Genomic DNA, 24,268 nt, shown 5'->3' on the forward strand with positions numbered 1-24,268 from the left:
ATATCCATTCCATTCAAAATATTTTACAGTAAAACAGTTACACATAATGGTATTTCTTGCTCTACTGCAAGAGAATAAAACTGAAAACTTTTTTCACCATAACTGAATCTAACATACCAAAATTCCAAAGGCTTAATAATTTAAAAAATGTTAATAAATGTTGTGATCGTGGCTTACTGCAACCTCTGTCTCCCAGGCTCAAGCGATCCTCTCACCTCAGCCTCCCAAGAAGTTGGGACCACAGGAGTATGCCACCATGGCCAGCTACTGTTTGTATTTTTTTTTTGGGTGGAGATGAGGTCTCCCCATGTTTCCCAGGCTGGTCTCAAACTCCTAGGTTCAAGCAATCCTCCCGTCTCAGCCTCCCAAAGTGCTGGGATTACAGGTTTAAGCCACCACACCCGGCCCTGAAACTTAAGCTTCAAACATTTAAAAGTGCTGAGATTTTTTGTTACTTGAATTATAGTGACACCTAGTGGTTAAGCTGCATTAAAAGTAATTACTGAATGTCAAAAGGACAGAACCAACTTTAAAAAGCTTACTTACACTGGCCGAAGAAATGCATTGAAATACATCTTTTAAAAGATTTAAAGGACCAGGCGCTCACGCCTGTAATCTCAGCACTTTTGGAGGCCGAGGCAGGTGGATCACGAGGTCAGGAGATCGAGACCATCCTGGCTAACATGACGGAACTCCGTTTCTACTGAAAATACAAAAAATTAGCTGGGCGTGGTGGCGGGCGCCTGTGGTCCCAGCTACTCTGGAGGCTGAGGCAGGAGAATGGCGTGAACCCGGGAGGTGGAGCTTGCAGTGAGCTGAGATCGTGCCACTGCACTCCAGCCTGGGGACAGAGCTAAGTCTCAAAAAAAAAAAAAAAAAAAAATTTAAAGGATTGCTTGAACCTAGGAGTTCAAGACTAGTCTGAGAAACACGGGGAAACCTCATCTCCACCAAATAAAAAAAAAAAAAAAAAGTACAAAAATTAGCTGGCCGTGGTGGCACAGTCCTGTGGTTCCAACTACTTGGGAGGCTGAGGTGGGAGGATCGCTTGAGCCTGGGAGGCAGAGGTTGCAGTGAGCCAAGATCACGCCATTGCACTCCAGCCTGGTCGACAGAGCGAGACCCTGTCTCAAAAAAAGGAAAATGTATTTCTTTTGTATTGTATTTCTTATACATTCTAAATAAAATCTTTTAAAATTTAAATAATTTTAATTTTTTTTTAAATCTAAAATCTTTAAAAAATTATTTACTAAATAAGGGCCCATGAAAACAATAAGAAAGCAACTAATAAAATTAACAGCAAATCGTTCACATAATTTCCTGAGAAGATAATATACAATAACATTAGGAAGGGTTCTATTTTTTTTTGACAAAATTCCAGATATACATATATGCATACAAGGTGAAAAAAGAGAAACAACTAGTTTCATATCAATAGCAGACATATAACTTCCTATATTTTTTAATTCACTATTTGAAAAATGATACAGCTCTCAAGTGAGCATTCATTTATTTTTTAATATTAACATTATGAATATTCTAAGGTAAAAATTCCAATTCTAAACATACTCTAAAATTTTACATCTATCATAAGTCTGAACAAACCAAACCAACAATCAACCAAATAAAAATTCCCATATAAAAGCAAGGACTAAACACCAAGATGCAATCTTGCCCCAAAACTGTACTTTGCACCAATTTAATAAATGAAGCCCTAGGTAAATCTGGGGGATCTAGCTTTTACCCTTTCATCTATTACTAACATATCATGTAACTTCAGTGTCACTTCCCTTATTAGTAAAATGAAGGTCACGTAAGTTAAAGATTCATCTGATATTCTTTTGAACAACAGAGATGACAGCATCAGAAAGTCTAGCTTGAGTTGTTTTGTATAGTTAGCTCTGGAGATAAATTATTCAAGTACTTCTAACACTTTCCTTTTTCTCCATTTTTTATTACAGTAATAGTTTTTATAGAGTAAAGAGCACAAAAATGTAGAACTCAATTTTTACATGAATACATACACACACCTGGGTAACCACTACTGAGATGAAGACACAAGAATATTCCCAGCATCTAAGCAAACTATTTGTATCATACTACCATCCCTGAAAAGGTAACTATTATTCTGATTTTAATCACCCAAAATCAATCTTAACAGTTTCTGAACTTCATATGTAGATGTTACATATACTCTTTTGTATATACACTTCATATTTATATACACTATGTACACCCTTGTAACTGGCTTCTTTCACTCACCATTGTCAGATCATCTATGGTGTGTGTAACAGCAGTTTGTTATTTTCATTATTGAACAGCATGTCACCGTTTGAATATACCCAACTTTATCCATTTGACTCTAGGTAGACACTGGGTTGCTCAGTTTTGGGCTATGATAAGTAAAACTTCTTTGAACACTTTCAAATATATCTGTTTGAGAAAATAAGCACTAATTTTTTCCTGGGTTTATGCCCAAGAATGGAACTGCTTTAACAGACATTGACAGAGAGGTTTCCAAATTAGTTTTACCAAGTTATACTCCCACAAGCAATATATGAGAGCTGCAATTCCACATCCTCACCAACACACGACATTGCCAGTCTTGTTCATTTTCATCATCATAATAAGGGTGTGACAGTAACTTACTGTGGTATAAATAGTATTTCTCTGATGACTAACGACACTTTTTCATGTGTTTACTCACCATTTAGATATTTAAAAGTGGTTTCTGTTTAAGTCTTTTGACCATTTTAAAGAGACATCAGTCTCTTTCTTACTACTTATTATTTTAAAATTCTAGATAAGTCCTTTGTTGCATGTATGCATCATAAATCTTATCCTAGTCTGTAGCTTCTTTTATCACATGTTTAATGTTACTTTATTATGAAGAGAAGTTCTTAATTTTAATAAAGTCCAAATTATCCATCTTTTCTTTTCAGTACGTTGCTTTTTGTGTCACCCATTCAAAAAATCTTCTCAAAAAAACATGAAGACATTCTCTTCCTCTAGAAGCTTTATTGTTTTAAATTTAGGTCTATGATCAACTTCTAAATTAGTTTTCGTACATAAAGTTAGGGGGTCAAACTTTGCTTACTGTGTATTTTTTTTTTTTAATTTTAATTTATTATTTTTTTTTTGAGGCAGAGTTTTGCTCTTGTTGCCCAGGCTGGAGTGTAACAGTGTGATCTCGGTTCACCCCAACCTCCGCCTCCTGGGTGTGAGTGATTTTCCTGCCTCAGCCTCCTGAGTAGCTGGGATTACAGGCATGCGCCACCCCGCCCAGCTAATTTTGTATTTTTAGTAGAGATGGGGCTTCTCCATATTGGTCAGGCTGGTCTCAAACTCCCGACCTCAGATGATCCACCCACCTCAGCCTCCCAAAGTGCTGGGATTACACGCCCGGCCGCTTACTGTTTATTTTACCAAAAGGATATCCAACAATTTGAATCTCACACCATTCATGAGAAGACCACCCTCTTCCACAGGCTTGCAGTGGAGTCTTGTCATTACATATACATATGACTTACGTGTGTAGGTAAGGTCTTCCTCAGGTGTCTATTCTGTTTCATTGCTATTGTCCATTTGCTTTCTACTATCCAACTTCTGCTTTTATCATTGTATCCTTCTCTCTACTTGAATTTATAATGGACTTTTTTTCCTTTTAGCATCCTGAGATAGAACTTAGATCATTAATGTTCAGCCTTCCATTTTTACTAATGTATATATTTAGAGTTATAAATTCCCTTCTGAGAAATCCTATGGCTGTATCATACAAGTTTTGATGTTTTCTTTTTATTGTTGTTTGATTCAAAATTATCTTCTAATTTCTATTTGATTTCTTTTTTGACCTACAGATTATACAGAAATGTGCTGCCTAATTTTCTAACATTCATTAAGTTTTAAGGTTACCTTTCTGTTATTTCTAATTTCATTCCACTTTACAACATATTCTGTATGACATCAATCCTTTGAAATTTGTTGAGATTTGCATTATAGCCAGGAAATGGTCTATTTTGGTAAATGTTCCACATGTACTTCAAAACAATATACAATCTAGGGTAGTTTGGCACAATGTTCTATAGTTCTACCAATTAGGTGAATTTGGTTGTGTAATTTAAATCTTACATTGCCTTACTGACTTTTAATCTGATTGTTCTATCCATTACTGAGAAAAGTTTATTAAAATTTCCAACTATAACTGTCAATTCTTTTACTTTGCCTTTTAGTTCTCCCAATTTTTATGTATTTTGAAGCTATGTTATTAGGTACATACAAATTAAATTTTTTTTAAAATAACTTTTATAACTACGAAGTGGCCCTTTTGGCTTCTAGTAATATTTCTTGCATAAAGTCTATTTTGTTATTATTATAGCTTAACCAGCTTTCCTTTGGCTAATGTTTTCATGGTGTATCTTTTACCATATTTTACTTAGGATCTTCTCTGTCCTTATGTTAATATTTAAGGTGTATTTTGATAAATAGCATACAGTTAGTTTTTTTCTATTCAGCCTGTTTTTAATTTAATAATTTAGTGCACTTACACTTAATGTAATTACTGATGTATCTATATTTGAGTCATGCATCTCCTTCCAATTTGTTCCATATGTTCTTTACTCCTCTTCCCTTTTTGCCTTCATTTAATTATTTTTGCTTTCCATTCCTTTTATTTGGTCTCTGTGAGCTTTACAATTATACATTCTTTTAAAATTCAGTGGTTACTCTAGAGATTGCAATATGTATCGCTGATGTATTAGTTTATCTTAAATTAGTATTGGTATTACTTCCTGAAAGGTACAAGAACCTTACAACAGTTTAGAACTCCATGTACTTCTATTCCCTTTTGGTGCTATTGTCATACATTTGACTTTTACAGCTTCTAAGCCCCTCAAGACTTGAGTGTCTATTCAACAATATTATTATTGTTGATTTAGACAGCCGAAACTGTTTTGTATTTACCCACAGATTTACCTTTTGCATTCCTCTCTGTTCCTTCTGCAGTTCCATGTTTCCATCCATGTTTCTTTCATCTGAAGATGTTCTCTAGTATTTCTAGTGGGCCAAGCATACTGAAGAATAATTATTTCAGCTTTTGTTTGTCTGAAAACTAAGATGTTTCATCTTCATTTTTGAAAAGTTTTGCTAGTTATTGAATTCTAGATATCAGTTTTTAAAAACAATTCTGCTAGCACTTTAAAGTCTGTCAGGTAATGTTTACTTTCCACAATTTCTATTAAAAAGTCTGCCTTCGGTTTTATTGTTGCTTTTTGAAAACTAACGCATATTTTCTCTCTTGCTACTTGTAAGGTTACCTCTTTGTTTTTGGTTTTCAGCTATTTGACTATCCTATAGATTTTAAGTGTGGTTTCCTTTTTTTTTTTTTTTTTTTTTTTTTTTTGAGACTGAGTCTGGCTCTGTCACCCAGGCTGGAGTGCGGTGGCCGGATCTCAGCTCACTGCAAGCTCCGCCTCCCGGGTTCATGCCATTCTCCTGCCTCAGCCTCCCGAGTAGCTGGGACCACAGGCGCCCGCCACTTTGCCCGGCTAGTTTTTTGTATTTTTTAGTAGAGACGGAGTTTCACCGTGTTAGCCAGGATGGTCTCGATCTCCTGACCTCGTGATCCGCCCGTCTCGGCCTCCCAAAGTGCTGGGATTACAGGCTTGAGCCCGGCCGGTTTTCTTTATATTTATCTCACTTATAGGTTGCTGAGGTTTCTGAATCTAGATTGATGTATTTCAGTTTTGAAAATTCTCAAACATTATCTCTTCAAATATTCTTTCTGCTCATTCTTTGTTCTATCCTATAGGGACTCCAATTATGTTAAACTTGCTGGTTGTGCTCCTCATATCTCAAACTCTGTTCAGTGTTTTCTGTTTTTATGCTGTTCAATTTAGACATTTCCCTTAGACCTGCCTTGATTTGTTAATTTTGTCTTCTGTTGTGTCCAGTTGGCTGTTAAATTCATCCAATGGGTTCTTAATTTCAGATATTACGCTTTTCAGTTTTAGAATGTTCTTGTAGCTTCCAATTCTGTATTGAAATTGTAGATTCCAATTCAATGTTGAATCTGTTTTGTCCATTTTGTTTATAATTAACTCTATGTTCTTTAACAAATTAATCATGGTTAAAAATATTAGTCTGCTTTCTCTTGTAACTATCATCTGGTGGTCTGGTTCTATTTTCTACTTAAAAAAAAATTATCAGTCACCTTTCCATGCTTCTTCATATATGTGGTAATTTTTACAGCTTTAAGTATAAATGAAATATAATAAACCTCATATATTTAAAGTGTACAATTTGATAAGTCCTCCAATTTTATTCTTCCTTTTCAAAGTTGTTTTGGCTAGTTTAGGCCCTTTGCATTTCTATATGAATTTTAGGATCAGCTTGCCAATTTCTACAAAAACGTCTGCTGGCATTTTAATGAAAACTGAGTCGAGTCAGTCTGTAGATCAATTTGGGAAGAACTTACTTCTTAATAATACTGAGTCTTCTGCTCTAGCAACACCCTGTGTCTCTCCATTTATTTAGGTCTTCTTTAGCTTCTCAGCATCTATTTTAGTAGTTTTCAGTATACAGGTCTTGAATATCTTCTGGCAGATTTTTCCCTAGGTAGTTTATATTTTTGATGCTAATATAAATAGTATTTTTTAAAATTTCAATTTCTAATCATTTGGTGCAAGTATATAGAATTGTAATTCATTTTTGCATACTGATGGTGTCTGCAACCTTGCTAGTTATAACTTCAACTAGTTCTAGTAGCTCTTTTTGTAGATTCCATCAGATTTTCTGCAGAGATAACCATATTATTTGTGGATCAAAAGAATTTTACTTCTTCTGTTCCAATATACACGTCTTAGTTCTTTTTTCTGGGCTAACTGCACTGGTTAAAACCTTTAGTTCTACTTCTGAATATAAATGGTGAACGTGGACAGAACTGCTTTCTTCCTGATCTTAGGGTGTAGGCACTCAGTCTTTATTATCTTATGCTTGATATTTTGTGTAAAAGATCAATGGTGCCTCCAAATGTACAATATTTCACTAAAGAGGCGCCCCCTTTCCTTATATTAGGCTTCAGGTATGATAGGGCTCACAGTCAATAAGGGAGAAAGCTGGGTTGGGCATAAATTGCAATTTTCCTAAGACTTAGTCCACTTTTCATTCATAACTGTTCCTTGGGCCAACTGTGCACAACATCAGAACTAAGGAATTGACTGACTGAAATATTAGTTAGGTGCCTAGCAGTTCCCTTCCCAAATTTCTACTGTTTTGTCAGTCCTCCTCCTCCTCCTGCTACTACTTGTTAGCCCTCCTCCTAGTACTAGACTACTGAAAGCCCAGAATCAGCAAACGCTCCCAGGAAAGAAAATGTCCAGCAATTGTCAGCTTACCTTGGACAGGCTCCCCTATCCCTTGGAATTCCAATTTGTCTAGTCATTACTCTTTAGACAGCTTTCCAATGTCTTTTTAAAAATAAAAGTTTTGTAATTTCCCTGGCTTTTTTATAGTCTGCAGTGAGAACAATAAACTACCATGACATACTACCTTCCCTATCAATAATCACAATTCTTCTCAATACTTTCAATTTGTATCTTTATAATTGGGTCTTTTAAAAACCAAAGGTGGGTAAAGAGGAGTTATCCATGATCTAGCAGTAGAAATTAAAGAGAGAGTAAAAGTTGACTTTCTAATATGGTTAAAATGCAAAGCTTTTAAACAAAAAAGATATTCCAAAAATTTAACATTTATTCTAAGTACTAAAATGAAAGGATAAGATTTATGGTAACTAACAGCAGTAGGTAATTATTTGAAAATTCTGCCCCAGAACATTTAGAGTGGGTAGTTGTTCCTGGCCTCCTGACTATACATTTTTTTAATGCCATATCTCAATATGCCCTTTTAACACACGACTATGAAAGAACCCATAAAATCAAGTTGAACACGGTAGCTTTTTTTACTCAAAAATGGCCAGATCTAGGGACAACTTCAGAAGTAAAGAGTAAAAACACAATTAAGTGAGGAAGAACCTTCTTTGCTTCCTTATAGGAGACTGGAGACTATGTACTTTCCATAAAGTCCCGAATAATTTAAAATGCTGTATAAATTTTAAAAGGAAACTAGTGGAGTAGAAAGACAAGGTAAATACTTGTCACTGAAAAAAAATTCCCAATTATCACCGTAAGAAAATAATGTGTTTGTCTACAAATAAAATCTATGCTAGGAGCTTTATTTAGTAAGATCAATTTATATTCAACACGTTGGCAAAGACCATCCTTAAGTTAAAAATCAAAGACAACAGGTTAAAGTTTATCAATGTTTTATCAAAAGAAAAGCAGCAGGCTAGGCATGGTGGCTCACACTGATAATCTTAGCACTTTGGAAGGCCAAGGCAGGAGAATTGCTTGAGGCCAGGAGTTTAAGACCAGCTTGGGCAACATAGTGAGACATTGTCTATACAGACAAAAAAAAAAAATTAGCTAGGCATGGTAGCATGCACCTATAGTCCTAGCTACTTGGGAGGCTGAGGCAGGTGGGTCACTTGAGCCCATGCAAGGTTACAGTGAGCTATGATCGTACCACTGCACTCCAGCCTGGGAAACAGAGTAAGACTCTGCCTCTAAAAAATACCCAACAAAAATAGAAAAGAAATAACTAGTTTTTCTAATGATTAGGATGAAAAGAATTAAGATACTTACTGATATACTTAGAGTTTCATTCTTGTGGTCAAAATTCATTTTTCCACAATAGGCCCGCTGAGATAGTAAGTTGTCAAAGTACAATTTGCATCGTAAAGTCAAACACCTTGAAATTTAAAAATTAGGCACATTAATAAGAGGGCAAAGGTTTTTTAAAGCTATATTCAGCATGATCTAAGCATGTTAGAAAACCAGATGGAAATATGCCAAAATGTAAACATTGGTTACTCACTTACTAGTTGAGTTTTAGGTAATATTTTTTCCCTTGTGTCTTTATATTCATTTATGTCCCTACATTTTCACCAGTTCATTTACTTTTATAATAAAAAAATTAATGAAATGAATTAAAGAGTCATCTCACATTTAACACATTATACCATAGTCAGTGCTTAGGAATGTATCAATCATTCAACTAATTAATAATCTAAGGCATTACCCTAATACATTACAAAGATATTTTGTCCTTGAGAGGATTAACTCTAATGGTGACAAGATAAATGGACAAAATATCTATTTATTTTGCCTCCTTCCAATTTCACAGTAGCAAAAAAGCTAAGGGCACTCTCTTAAGCACTGGGTACCTCTAATGCCTTACACTTTGCTCGGCACAATGCAAACTCTATCTTTCCTTCTCTACATATTAGATGGCATTTTACTGTAAGGAACTTTCCCTTCTTCCTCAATTCTTTATTTCCTTATCTAACTTTCTATGTATCAGAATAGATTAGGGAGTCTTATTCATTGGCTTTATTTTTGCATTGTTCACACCATCTATTACTATACTTATTGAGATCCTCAAACTGTTCTAGATTTTTCCAGTGGGCACCCCCTTCAAGCTGGATCATGTGTCCTTTTATCATGACTCCCCTTTTTTTTTTTGAGCCCTTCCTTCCTTTCTGCCATAGCATGAGGTTCATCTGTACCTTCCCCGCCCAGCTCTGGAATCCGCCATTTCTCCATGGAGCCCTGGTTCCTTTTAGCGGGGAATGGTATTTAGAAAATAAGATCTGTGTGGTAAGTCACTGGCTGTGGCTTCATAACATCTTTGCTCCCTAGTAAGCCTAAAGCTCACTTCTCTGGTACTCTTTTCCTTCCTATTTCCCTCCCTGAACTGCATTAAATTCCCACACTAGAAATCACTGATAGCCTGAGTTTCCTTCTGCTGCCACAGCAACCACTGCTAGCTGGTTTTCAGAGTTTTCTATTAACTTTTCTTTCAATACAGATATGTATTCATTTATTGCTCCATTTATGGGATGTCTAAAAGAGACTGTTGTCATAAAATGGCAAAGTTCTGGCTGGGCACCGTGGCTCACGCCTGTAATCCCAGCACTTTGGGAGGCCGAGGCGGGCGGATCACAAGGTCAGGATATCGAGACCATCCTGGCTAACACGGTGAAACCCCGTCTCTACTAAAAATAAAAAAAATAAGCCTGGCGTAGTGGCAGGAGCCTGTAGTCCCAGCTCCTCGGGAGGCTGAGGCAGGAGAATGGCGTGAACCCGGGAGACAGAGCTTGCAGTGAGCCGAGATCGAGCCACTGCACTCCAGCCTTCACGACAGAACGAGACTCCGTCTCAAAAAAAAAAAAGGCAAAGTTCTCCAGAGTAAAGACATAACAATTTTAAAAATTAGGTCGTTTTTACTCCCCTCCTAAGACTGAGTACTGAGTAAACAATATGAAATATGTCAGTGGTGAAGAATCATATGAAGGTAATACAGGCATACTTCAGAAATACTGCAGGTTCAGTTCCAGACTACCAAAAAAAAAAGCGAATATTGCAATAAAGTGAGTCACACATATTTTTTGGTTTCCCACTGCATACAAAAGTTTTGTTTACACTATTGTTGATATTTTGACTTCCTCCCATGAATCATAAATGTTCTTAATGGTATCTAGAATGATGAGTCCTTTCCAGAAGGTTTTCAATTTACTTTGCTCAGATCTATTGAGGAATCACTATGTACAGCAGCTATGGTGTTACAAAATATATTTCTTAAATACAAGACTTGAGAGGTAAAATTACTCCTTGATCTATGGGTTACAGAATGGATGTTAGTAGGCATGAAAACAACATTAATCTTCTTGTACATCATATCAGCTCTTGGGTGACCAGGTGCACTGTCAATGAGCAGTAACATTTTCAAAGAAATATTTCTGAGCTGTAGGACTCAATAGTGGGCTTAAAATATTCAGTAATCCATGATGCTATAAACAAATGTGCTCTCATCAGGCTTTGTTTTTCCATTTGTACAGCACATGCAAAGTAGACTGAACAATTCTTAAGGGTCCTAGGATTTTCAGAATGGTAAATAAACATTGGCTTAAAGTCATTAGCTTCATTTGCCTCTAATAAGAGATTTGGCCTGTCCTGTGAAGCCAGGCATTGACTTCTCCTTTCCAGCTATGAAAGTCCTAGATGGTATCTTCTAATACAAGGCTGTTTTGTCTGTGTTGAAAATCCATTGTTTAGTGTAGCCACTTTCATCAGTTATCTTAGTCAGATCTTCCGGATAACGTGCAGCTTCTACATCAGTGCTTGCTGTTTCACCTTGCGCTTCTATATTACAAAGATGGCCTCTTTCCTTCAACCTCATTAACAAACCTCTGCTAGTGTCATACTCTTCTTCTGCAGCTTCCTCACCTCTCTCAGCCTTCATCGAATTGGACAGTTAGGGCATTGCTCTGGATTAGGTTTTGACTTAAGGGAATGTTACAGCTGCTTTGATCTTCTATCCAGACCATTGAAACTTTCTTCATATCAACAATAAGGCTGTCTAATTTTCTTACCATTAGTGTGTTCACTGGAATAGCACTTTTAATTTCCTTCAAGAAATTTTCCTTTGCATTTACAACTTGGCTAACTGGCACAAGAGGCCTAGCTTTTGGCTTATCTTGGCTTTTGACATACCTTCCTCACTAAGCTTAATCATTTCTAGCTTTTGATTTAAAGTGACAGAAATCCTACTCTTCCTTTCACTTGGACACTCAGAGGTCACTGTAAGGCTATTAACTAGCCTAATTTCAATATTGCTGTGTCTCAGGGAATAGGGAGGCCCAAGGGGACAGAGAGAGATGAGGGAATGAATGGCCAGTCAGTGGAGCAGGAAGAACACACACAACATTTGTTAAGTTTGCTGTCTTATATGGGCACCGTTTGTGGCACCCGAAAACAATTTCAACAGTAACAAAGATCACTGATGACAGATCACTACAACAGATTAATAATAACGAAAAAGTCTGAAATATTGCAAAAATTAAACAAAATATGACACAGAGACATTAAGTGATCACACGCTGTTAGATAAATGGTGCTGACAGACTTGGTTGAAGCAGGCTTGCCCTGAACCTTCAATTTGTAAAAAATGCAACATTTGTGAAGTGCAATAAAGTGAACTGCAGTAAAATGAGGTATGCCTGTAAACTCTAAGACCAGTACTTTGCAAAAAACCTTTTAAATACAAATTTCTGAGTAATGATATAAAAATAAATCCTACTGCATCTGGAACAGATTTATGTAGTAATAGAGATTGGGTTTATTCTTCTGCCTGAAACTAAAAAACGAGACAAAATACATAAAACAAGCATTTTCAGACTCTGGCTATCTTCGGGCTCCACATTTAATTCTAGTTCTCTTGCCACTTCCACCACATCTGCAGTCACTTCCTCCACTGAATCCGTCAAAGACTTCCAAGGGGGTTGCAATTAACTTCTTCCAACCCCCTAGAACAGGCAGTTCTAGTCAAATGATCTCTGAAAGATAGGAAACAAACACTAAACCCTACCAATGCCCCACATTACTCTTCACCGAAAGAGGACAAGGGAGTAGAAACCAAAGTAGAGCTGTTGCTCTTGTTTGAGGAGCTGGAGCTGGGAGTCTGGGGAGGCAAAATAAACTTCAGAGGATCTACAAAGGGTTCTGTTCCAGTCTTGAGCTGAGTACTGGTCAGTGCACAGGTGTGAGGACACCATTTGAGGCTGGGAAAAGAAATATCCAAAGGAAATAGAAGTAATTCCGGCAGCTCACACACGACCAGGAATAGTTCATGTTCTTACTGGCTACAGCGAAGACCTCGTGATTCACAAAGTATCGGTAGAGTACTCAGAACAGCACTGCCTCAGAGGTAGGAAAAAATTAGCCCGCAACCAAATGGCTGCTCTAATCTCATCTAACAAGGCTTAAAAGTAGCCTCAAAAGGGTATAAATGGGTCCTATTTAATTCAAGTCCTACTAATATGCCTGTAAAACTGAAAAAGGAATTTCAAAAACTAACCTATGGTTTCATTAAGGAATATAAGAGCTAGGTACATTTTTTTTTTTTTTTTTAATTTGTACAGGCTTAAGATGGTAGAATTTTTGGTGTAAAGACAGTTTTAAAAAGCATATTACTGAGGGAATTTGCCTGGAGAAAAACAGAGGCAAATGGAAGGACTAGGGCTGTCTCGGATTCATGTACATTAAAGGGCCGTTCCTCCCTATCAACTATCCTCTGTTTATTTCCGTCACTTGTTATCAGTTGGAGTCAATCTATCTCTGTGAGTCTGTACATCTCTGGATATGCTAATATCCAGTTTCCCTAATTCTGTATTCATTTATCCAGCCAATGTATATTGGTATGTATCAGGTACGGTTATAGAAACTAGAGATACAGCAGTAAACAAAACAGAGTTTCTGCATTCACGGAGCTACATCATTCTAGTAGATTACGGTAAATCAACTGAGGTATTACCTTTAAAGTTCCTACCAAATGCTTGTATCCATTAAAAACATGCAATAGCCAAGGGTAAAATAGGCTATTTTATTTTATTTTATTTTATTTTATTATTTTTTTTTTTTGAGATGGAGTCTGGCTCTGTTGCCCAGGCTGGAGTGCAGTGGCCGGATCTCAGCTCACTGCAAGCCCTGCCTCCCGGGTTCACGCCATTCTCCTGCCTCAGCCTCCAGAGTAGCTGGGAGTACAGGCGCCCGCCACCTCGCCCGGCTAATTTTTTTTGTATTTTAGTAGAGACGGGGTTTCACCGTGTTAGCCAGGATGGTCTCGATCTCCTGAACTCGTGATCCGCCCGTCTCGGCCTCCCAAAGTGCTGGGATTACAGGCTTGAGCCACCGCGCCTGGCCAAAATAGGCTATTTTAGAACCAATGAGTTCCCTTTCAAAGGACCTATTTAAGCATAAAGGACCTATTAAGCATAAAGAATATCTAACAGAGTGGAACAGTTGGATAAGCTCACTATAAAGAGTCCTGCAGATTCGGAATTGTCTGATTAAATTAGAGAATCCTAAGAACTGAATAACAAAGCAAGCATTAATAGTCTTTGCTATAACAGAATTATATAAATAATGTGAAAACAGAGAAACACAAAAATGTACAATACATAGTAATGTTTTCCAATGTACTTACCTTCTAAATTGTTGATATGTTTTGAATCTGTGGTCCATGATTTCTCCCAATAATTTAATAAACTTTTTTAAAGTCCTTACTTTATTATCTAGATCAAGATAGGTCTCTCTTGCTTCTTGGTACTGCCTATTATATAAACAAAATATTACGTAAGAAATATGCCACACGTAAAAAACGTAAGAGTAGAATCTGAAACAGATTTAACTGGGAAGAATAGGGAGGGGCAGAGAGTACTAAGGGGACCTAGCAGCAGTCAATTTCATAAATTTCCAGTGAAATTACACTCCCAGAATGAAAGGGTGGTACGGAATGAGAGAGTACTACCCGGACAGGGAAGGAACAAGGTCCAAGCCCTACAGGAGGCAGAGGCAGTGTGTGAACAAGTACCCTGGTGGGGCCTAGAGGCAGCAGATCTTAGAGAATGCCAGCAAATACACACCTTCAAAAAGGGAAGGGGTCACACTGGAAGAAAGGTTTCCTTCAGTAACAGATGCCAATAAAAGAAAAAAAGAACTCAAGCCAGCATTAGAATCCACCCTCCCCTGTCCTAAACAAGGTAAGATCAAAGAGGCAGAGATGGCATGGCTACTCAAAGTGCTATTACAAAAGGCAACAGCCTATTACTGTGGCAAGCCTATAATTGAATTAGCATGAAGGGCAATGCTGGTCGAGGCTCCCACAGCTACCCTTCCCATTCTCCTTCAAATAACTGGTCCAGGAAAATTCAACTAATTAAAAAAATAAGTAACAAAAAACGCTGGCACAGCATCCAGATATTTATGGGGAAAATATGAAGAACAGCAAAACTCTCCTACAGACAAAGAAAACTTATTAGAACAGTGTTGCCACAAAGCAGATGAAAATTATAATTGAACATCATAAATTAAAACAAAAGAGGCCAGGTATATTGGCTCATGCCTATAATCCCAGCACTTTGGGAGGCCAAGGTGAGAGGATTGTTTGAGCCCAGGAATTAGAGACCAGCTTGGACAATATAGCGAGACTCTATCTCTACAAATAATAAAATAAAAATTAGCCAGGTGTGGTGGCATGTGCCTGTGGTCTCAGCTACTCAGGAGGGTGAGGCACAGGATCACCTGAACCCAGAAGTTCAAGGCTGCAGTGAGCCATGATTGTACCACTGCACTTCAGCCTGGGTGACAGAGCAAGAGCCTGTCTTAAAGAACAAAAACAAACAAACAAACACAAACATCAGACAAGTGCTCCCAGGAAGGAATACCTCAAAGCAGACAAAAGAACTGAAAGAACAGATAAACAAAAGGAGGTAATAATCAGACAGGAGGAGTAGGTAAAGCAAGAGAATCCACAGACAGGAAGGTAGGAGGGCTAGAACCTCCTCCTAAAAAGAACACACACAGATATGAAGACAAAATGAGAAGACGCATAGGAGAAAAGAGAAACGTGGAAAACACATAGATGGAAAAAAAACATAAATGAGAAAATCAAGCAAAATGAAAAAGAAAACAGACAAAAGGGTTAGACAAAATGATAACTAGAGAAGATATAGATATCCAACATTATAACTAAAGGCCTCAAAAAAACCCAAAACAATGAAACAAAATATTTTAAAGTAAAATTCAACAAAATTTTTAAGAACTAAAAGACTTAAATCTAAATATTGAAAAAGCAATGTTTAACAATGAAAGAATCACTGAATTCTAACATTCTGGACAAGTTACAGGACATAATAGACAAGCACCAACATAAACAAGATGCTCAGGAGAAAAAGTATGAGCTAAGGATTTTATATTAGGCCAAACTACCCTTCAAACATAAAAGCTAAAGACAAATTCTTATCAACTTATAAAACATAGAAAATATTCATACACGCCATTCTCAAGCCAAAGAGAACAAACAACTTTTCAAATGGCTGCATCGTCATGTGGAAAAAGACAAAACCTATTCCTCACACCATACATGAGAATAAACTCCAAAAAAATCACAGATATCATGTAAAAAATGGACATACAGAAGTACTAAAAAATCATAGGTAATTAGAACATGTGGAAAAAGGAATAAGAAAAAAAATCGTAGGTGAATGCCTCCATAACCTAGATGCAGAGAAAAGCATTTTAACTATGACCCAAAATCCAGATGTAATCAAAGAATGACAAATTGAACCAAATAAAAATAATCTTTTCATAGCAAAAAATATATATGCAAATTCAAAAAAGAAATCAAGAGAAAAATTTGTAATATTTGGTTAATACTCCTAATACACACATATATGTTAAAAACTTAAACTTTGAGGGGAAAAACACTACAAAAAATAATTTTTAAAAAGAATAGATAATTCACAGGGTATAAAAATGATTCTTAAACATATGAAAAAATGTTAAGTTTTATTCATAATGATGGAATGTAATTAAAGTTACATTAATATACAATTTCTCAGCCATCAGACAGGCACAAATTAAAAAGTTTAACTATACACTATACACTTTGTTGGCAAAGTTGGGGAAAAAGTATCCTCTCTCATACAGGTTGAGCATTCCTAATCCAAAAATTTGAAATTTGGCCAGGTATGGTATCTCACACCTGTATGCACTTTGGGAGGCAAAGGCGGGAGGATCACTTGAGGTCGAGAGTTCGAGACCACCCTGGCCAACATATTAAAACCCTGTCTCTACTAAAAATACAAAAATTAGCTGGGCATGGTAGCAGGTGCTGGTAATTCCAGCTTCTTGGGAGGTTGAGGCAGGAGAATTGCTTGAATCCAGGAGGCAGAGGTTGCAGTGAGCCAAGATCGTGCCACAGCACTCCAGCATGGGCAACAGAGTGAGACTGCGTCCCAAAAAGCAAACCAAAAATCTGAAATTCAAAATACTTCAAAATCTGAAATATTTCGAGCACTGATAGGATGCTAAAAGTGAAAAATTCCACACCTGACCTCATGGGACAGGTTGTAGTCAAAATACAGGCACACAATACAGTTTATTTATTCAGTGTCCCCAAGGGAAAAGAGACCTTCCTAGCCCCCTTCAGCTGTGATATATCTTTTCTGTAACATGTATGACATACATACATGCTAGATATATATGTCAAATTTTTTACTAAGTACTCACGTGTGAATAAGTGTAAGAAAACGACTGCTTATATAAATTCAGAATCAGGAATGACAGTGATGTCAAACAACCACAGATTGTTTACATGGATGGCTAAGATAGTAACACTTTCACTTTCTTTTTTTTTTTTTTTGAGACGGAGTCTCGCTCTGTCTCCCAGGCTGGAGTGCAGTGGCCAGATCTCAGCTCACTGCAAGCTCCGCCTCCCAGGTTCCCGCCATTCTCCTGCCTCAGCCTCCCGAGTAGCTGGGACCACAGGCGCCGCCACCTCGCCCGGCTAATTTTTTGTGTTTTTAGTAGAGACGGGGTTTCGCCGTGTTAGCTAGGATGGTCTCGATCTCCTGACCTTGTGATCCGCCCGTCTCGGCCTCCCAAAGTGCTGGGATTACAGGCTTGAGCCACCGCGCCCGGCCAACACTTTCACTTTCTAATGATTCAATGTATACAAAGTTTGTTCCATGCACAAAATCATTTAAAAATTACATAAAATTACCTTCAGGCTATGTGTATAAGGTGTATATAAAACATAAATGAATTTTTGTGTTTAGATTTAGGTCCCATCTCCAAGATATCTCATCAATACGCCAATATTCCAAAATCCAAAATCCAAAATACTTCTGGTTCCAGGCATTTTGGATAAGGAATACTCAACCTGTACAATGCTGGCACAAATGCAAAAATGATACACACCCTATAGAGAAGGTTTGAAAATATCTAACAAAACCACTTATACATTTATGCTTCAAACTAGTAAAGTCACTTCTGGAAAATTACTGTGAAGATACAGATTTGAGCACTGATATGATGCCACAAGTGTATCCAATAATACACATACACACAAATGTGCGTGCATGTGCAAGATAAGTCATTGCAGCATTATCTGTAACTGCAAAATACTGGAAATAACCAAAATGCACACACACAGAATGATTGGATAAACTATGGTACAGATCAATGTGTGTGTGCAGACTCACAAAACAGAGTACAATGAAGCTGTAAAAAGAATGAGGAAGATCTCAATGAACTGATATAGACTGATCTTCAGGTATATTGGTGAATGATAAAAGCAAGATGGTTGACTACCTTTCGTGAAAAAAAGTAGAGGAACCATGGGAAAAAGAAAACACATATGAACCTGCTTACTTTCACAAACAAAAAAAAAACCATGAAAGATAGAAAATAAAAAAGAACTGGTGCCTATAGGGAGTGGGCAGGAGAAATGGGGTGGAAAGGATGAAAGGTAGAACACGTCCCTGAATATACTTTTGTTTATGGCTTTGACTTGTGAAAACATGTTAATTTCTACATATTCCCCTCGAAGAGAAATTACATAAACAAGGATTAGAGAAATCTAAAATTGAATGCAAACAAAAACAAAAGCATTTCTAAATCAAGACAATAACTACAACAATAAAAACCTAATCCAAATAACTTTAGAACAGAGTAAATTTACTAAATAGTAGAGAAAAAATAATTACAAACACATCTTGAATGTTTTTCAATAATTTTCTTTTTGTAGATATATATTGTGGAACTGAGTAAATATTAACGTTGTTGAGAGCCAGAGTTCCTCCCGTGGAGGAAAAAAAGATAGAAACAAGGAATAGGTTAAGGTTAAAAAGCCCTTTGTGGGATTGGACTGCCACTGGAGACACCAATACAAACTCACATTTTTAGTTCTGTTAACTGAAAGGTACTGGAAGAAATGCTACTCCAGCAAAAATCAGCACCCCTAAAATCCAAATTTTGTTTTTAGGTATCATTCCTTAAAAAAAGGAACCAGGGCTCTTTGGAGAAGTGACTGACTCCAAGGCTGGGTCAGGTATAGAATGAGCTTGAAACATTTTGTTATGTCACAAAGTTTAAAAATGCTATTAAAAAAAAAAAAAAAACAAGGAAAGCATGTTAAGAAAATGCAAGAACCAGCTTGAAGAGCCTCCATTTGACCAAAGACGGAACAATTTAAATCTTAAAATAGGCCATGCAGTGGCTCATGCCTATAATCCCAGCACTTTGGGGGGCTGAGGTGGGAGGATCACATGAGCCCGGGAGGCAGAGGTTGCAGTGAGCCGAGATCCTACCACTGAACTCCGGCCTGGACAACAGAGTGAGACCCTGTCTCAAAAAAAGAAACTCTTAAAATAAACCTGGACTATAAATGACTACAGTTCATTGAGTAAAACAGAAGTCTGTAAAATTAAATTAACAAGGAAACTGAATGCAAATAAAAACATTTCCAAATCAAGTCAATTAATAACTGTAACAGTAAAGAGAGAAAGAAAAACCTAATCCAAGTAACTTTAGAACACAGCAAATTTACTAAATACCAGAAAAAAAATAATTGTAAACACATCTTGCAGAGGGGATTTGGCAATAATTGCAAAGTCCATATTGCAAAGGCAAGTAAATAAATTAATAAATAGATAAATTGGAGATAACATAGGCTCTTCCTTACAAGTGACTGATAAATATGAAGGATGCAATAGAATTGAAAAATCCTCATTTTGCAAGCAGTATAGTAAAGATTCGTTCAGGTAAGAATCATTAGCAGATGATAAATCTAGGGATGAAAATATGATAAAAAGCAGGATACTGGCAGGGTTGCAAAGTGTCTGTCTGCAGAATGTTTATTAGTTGCAAGGAAAAAACAGTAAGGTATATAATGGAAAAACCAATGAACACCTTTACTTTTGCTTTTGCTCAGGTTACTAAATTCACTGAATAAATTAACAATGAAAATCAGAAAGAACATCATAAAGCCACAATAACTAAAACAGTATGGTTTTTTAACAACTGCCTGTGGCCAGATGTGGTGGTCAAAATTAACATCATCAGTGAGAGAGACAGAGAGAGACAGAGACAGAGAGAGAGAGAGAGAAATAGATAGATTATGTGCCTCTGGATGTGATATCCAGAAAAAGATACATCATTATTTCTGTGGCATCCTGGCCAAGAACACATATGAACCTAATTATGAGAAAAAATATCATATAAAACCAAAACAAAGAGCACTCTGTAAAAGAGTATGACAAATGAAATACACGACCCTAGACTGCATCTGATATCGTAGGAAAGACACGGAGAACTGTCAACATCAGAATTGGACTACAGGTATCAATGTTAAGTTTCCTGAACTTTATAACAGCATTGTGGTTATGTAAGATAATACTCTTATTCTTAGGGAATATATTGAAGTACTAAGAAGTAAAGGGTCATGATATATGAAACCTACTTTTGAATGGTACAGAAAAAAAAATTTAAAGAAATGTGAGTGCATGTATATGTGTGCATGTATACATGCTAAATATATATGACTTTTCAATAATGTTTGAAGTTTTATGATTTTTGATAGAGCTGTCCCTCAGTATCCACGAAGGAACTGGTTCCAGGGACCCCTGTGCAGATACCAAAATCCATGAATCCCTTTTATAAACGTCACAGTGTTTGCGTATAACCTATATACATCTTCCTGAATACTTTAAATTATCTCTAGAGATTACTTATGAAATACCTAAGACAATGTAAATGCTATGTAAATAGTTGTTTTACTGTATTCTGTATTTTTTTTAATTTGTATTATTTTTTACTGTTGTATTCTTTTTTTGTTGTTTTTGAGATTTTTCCCCCAGTCTTTTCAATCTGTGGTTGGTTGAACCTATGGATATGGAACCAGTGGATACAGAGAGCCAACTGTATTTATAATAATGGATGCATGTCTATGGCAACTGGATCTAGGCAATTTCTCTGTTCAATACACTATTAATTCCAAATGGGAAAATCTACTAGGGTTAAAATTTTGTTTGAGCTCCAGCTGCTTCTTAAATCATTACTACAATTATTTTATTTTATAACTAATAGAAAGAGAAATGTAATATGTGAGTGACTAGCAGACTATGGAATTAAAAATTGATTTTCCACAGAAAAATAAATAACTTTTGCTCAGGTTACTAAATTCACTGAAAAATTAACAATGAAAATCAGAAAGAACATCATAAAGCCACAATCATTAAAACAGTATGGTTTTTTAACAACTGCCTGTGGCCAGGTGTGGTGGCTCATGCCTGTAATACCAGCACTTTGGAAGGTTGAGGCAGGTGGATCACCTGAGGTCAGGAGTTCGAGACCAGCCTGGTCAACATGGCGAAACTTCAGCTCTACTAAAAATAAAAAAAATTAGCTGCATGTGGTGATGCATGCCTGTAATCCCAGCTACTTCGGAGACTGAGGCAGGATAATCACTTGAACCCAGGAGGCAGAGGTTGTGGTGAGCCAAGATCGCACTACTGCACTCCAGTCTGGGTGACAGAGGAAGACTCCAATTCAAAAAATCAAACAAACAAACAAAACAAAAAAACAAAAAAAACCTACCTGTGAATATATAAATATCACAAAATTAATTTAATTTAAAAAATCTGCATAATGTACTGAAAAGAGAAAAAAGTACATGAAAAGGTTACAGAAAAATAAATATAAATAAATGAAAAGATGTTCAACTTCCCTCAATATAAGAGAAATGTACATTAAAATTATAGTTAATTCTTTTTCTTGGGAAATCAGCAAAAAAAATCTAAGGACACACACTGTTTAGGCTGTAGGAAAACAGACACTCTAATACATTGCTAATGGGAATGCAAAATTAGTACAATCCCTAGAAAGGGAAATCTGACCATATGGAGCTTATACTATTAAAAAAAAAAACAACCCTGAGTACATATAAAATAATGCACATTCAGTTACTGTGTTCCACCATTTGCAATAGCAAAAGATTAGATTAAAACTCAACTATCCATGAAAAGGAGATTATTAAATACAGTGAAATTATAAAAGACACTGAGGAAATATCTATGTACTGATACAAGATCTTCAAGATATATCACTAAATCAAAACAGCAACTATTCACAATAGCCAAGATATGTGATCAACCCACATGTCCATTAATGAATGAAGAAAGAAAAACGTGTATACATACACACACACATACGCACACACACACACCAGAATACTATTCAGCTATAAAAAAGAATGAGGCCAGGCATGGTGGCTCATGCCTGTAATCTCAGCACTTTGGAAGTCTGACGCAGGCAGATCACCTGAGGTCAGCAGTTCAAGATCAGCCTGACCAATATGATGAAACCCGGTCTCCACTAAAAATACAAAAATGAGATGGGCGTGGTGGCATGTGCCTGTTTGTAATTCCAGCTACTTGAGAGGCTGAGACAGGAGAATCACTTGAACCCAGGAGGCGGAGGTTGCAGTGAGCCAAGATTATGCCATTGCACTGCAGCCTGAGCAAGAGGAGCAAAACTCCATCTCAAACAAACAAACAAAAAAAAGAATGAAATCCTGTCATTTACAGCAACATAGATGGAACTGGAGGTCACTTATTAAGTGAAATAAGCCAGGCACAGAAAAACAAATCTTGCATATTCTCACTCATACACATTGTACGTATGTACCAAAATATCATACGTACCCCACTGGAGTATGTAATAGCAACAAAATTACCTGGTCAATTAAAATTTTGACAAAATATGTTGACATACCACTAAATGTTTTTCAGAAAGACATTAACGATAACTAATACACTATATTTCCTACATATTGTTTACGGATCATTTCTATATCTTCAGAACAATCCCCATTGTGTGAATGAGAAAATTAAAGTTCAGAGAGATAGGTAATTTGCCAAAGTCATATAAGTAGGTGGTGGAAATGCAATTTAAATCAAGATAACTCTTTCTTCAGAACCTGTGCTCTAATTATCAAGAGCGTCCGTTGTTATCAGTAATATAAAAATTTCCATTTCATTGAACCTTACCGACCTAGAATATTAGCGTTATTTTCATCCTATTCGATTTGATGTATTTGAAAAATGGCTTCTGTTTTGATTTCCATTTCTTTCATTACTTATGAAGTTGAACATTTTCATGTCTATATGAAACTTACAGATACACAAAAGCATTTACGTTAAAATGAAATTCCATAATGAGTTTTGTAATAGTTCAGAAGAAAAAAGGTTACTATTTATTGAAAATAACACACACATAAAGGACTACTTCAGCTATAAGTATTTGCTACAGTAACACTTCATTTAAATTTAAGACGTGTATGTTTTTCATTTTTTGTCTTGATGATATGCATGAATAATATGGTAAAGCAGAAAAGCTACCAGCTACTTACCTCATTATTTCCTCTCGATCTCCATGACTAGCATGTTCTGCCTGTATCTTCTGCCTTAATCGATTAATTTCTTTGTCCAGAATTGATGCAGATTTTTCTACTTCTATACGCTCCGGGCAGATCTGTCTTGCTTGTGACATTTTCTCCTAAGAAAATAGATGTTTAAATATTTAAAACTCTTCTTTGATATAACAATTCATTATACTACATGTGCCAAAATATGCAAAGTAAAATTCTGAACTTACGTTTAAGAAATGTATTTTAATTACATTTAATATCAATGTTATTTATATTTATCTAGGTTTTATATTGAAGATAAAGTCCAGAGGAATGACCTCAAGAGAAAACTGCATTGCTGTGTGTAACTTTAAAAAGGTACAAGATCTCCACAACTTCTTAGTGAAACAAATTTAATGTAGCAGTTCCGAAAAGCTTGCTACCCAGGGCACCCAGGTGAGATGTAGGTTTCCACGTCCTTTAGGGTGGACTCTGAGCACCAATGGTATTAAAAACACAAAGACCCTCATGGGGTAAAGAATACAAGGCACTTTTACACATAGTACTTATTTATATTCACAACTTTCTGTATTATTCTGAAACAAATGAGGAAAACAAATAAGAAAATGAATTACAGAGTTTAGATCATTTTCCTTAAGATATAAATGCAAAATTGGAATCCATCTGTTCTATGACAAGATAGCCTTCAATTTATTCTCCTCTAAACACTGGGCCACTCTAGTTGCCAACAGACACGTCTAGTAGGAGCTAAAATCTAGCCCAGCCCACAGCCCAACTACTCTCTGGAAGGGGTGCCTTTTCCGGACACAATGGCTATCCGCTTGCCAAGGTGGGCATCTAAGGAGCTGTGTTGGCTGAAAGACAGCGCTACTTTCTAAAGCACTCA

The 24,268-nt window shown here is 36.4% G+C and overlaps 1 protein-coding gene across 1 annotated transcript in view; it reads right to left on the reverse strand.

Moving 5' to 3' along the window:
• SMC6 (structural maintenance of chromosomes 6) overlaps positions 1 to 24,268 on the reverse strand; it is an 89,883-nt gene that overhangs the window by 5,266 nt on the left and 60,349 nt on the right. The window contains exons 23-25 of the mRNA XM_025354290.1: positions 23,365 to 23,510; positions 14,098 to 14,223; positions 8,697 to 8,802 (exon numbers count right to left, since the gene is read on the reverse strand). Coding sequence (XP_025210075.1) covers positions 8,697 to 8,802; positions 14,098 to 14,223; positions 23,365 to 23,510 — 378 coding nt within the window. The remainder of the gene's footprint in view (positions 1 to 8,696; positions 8,803 to 14,097; positions 14,224 to 23,364; positions 23,511 to 24,268) is intronic.

Source organism: Theropithecus gelada, chromosome 13 (genome assembly GCF_003255815.1).
Source record: "Theropithecus gelada isolate Dixy chromosome 13, Tgel_1.0, whole genome shotgun sequence".
Classification (NCBI taxonomy): Eukaryota; Metazoa; Chordata; class Mammalia; order Primates; family Cercopithecidae; genus Theropithecus; species Theropithecus gelada.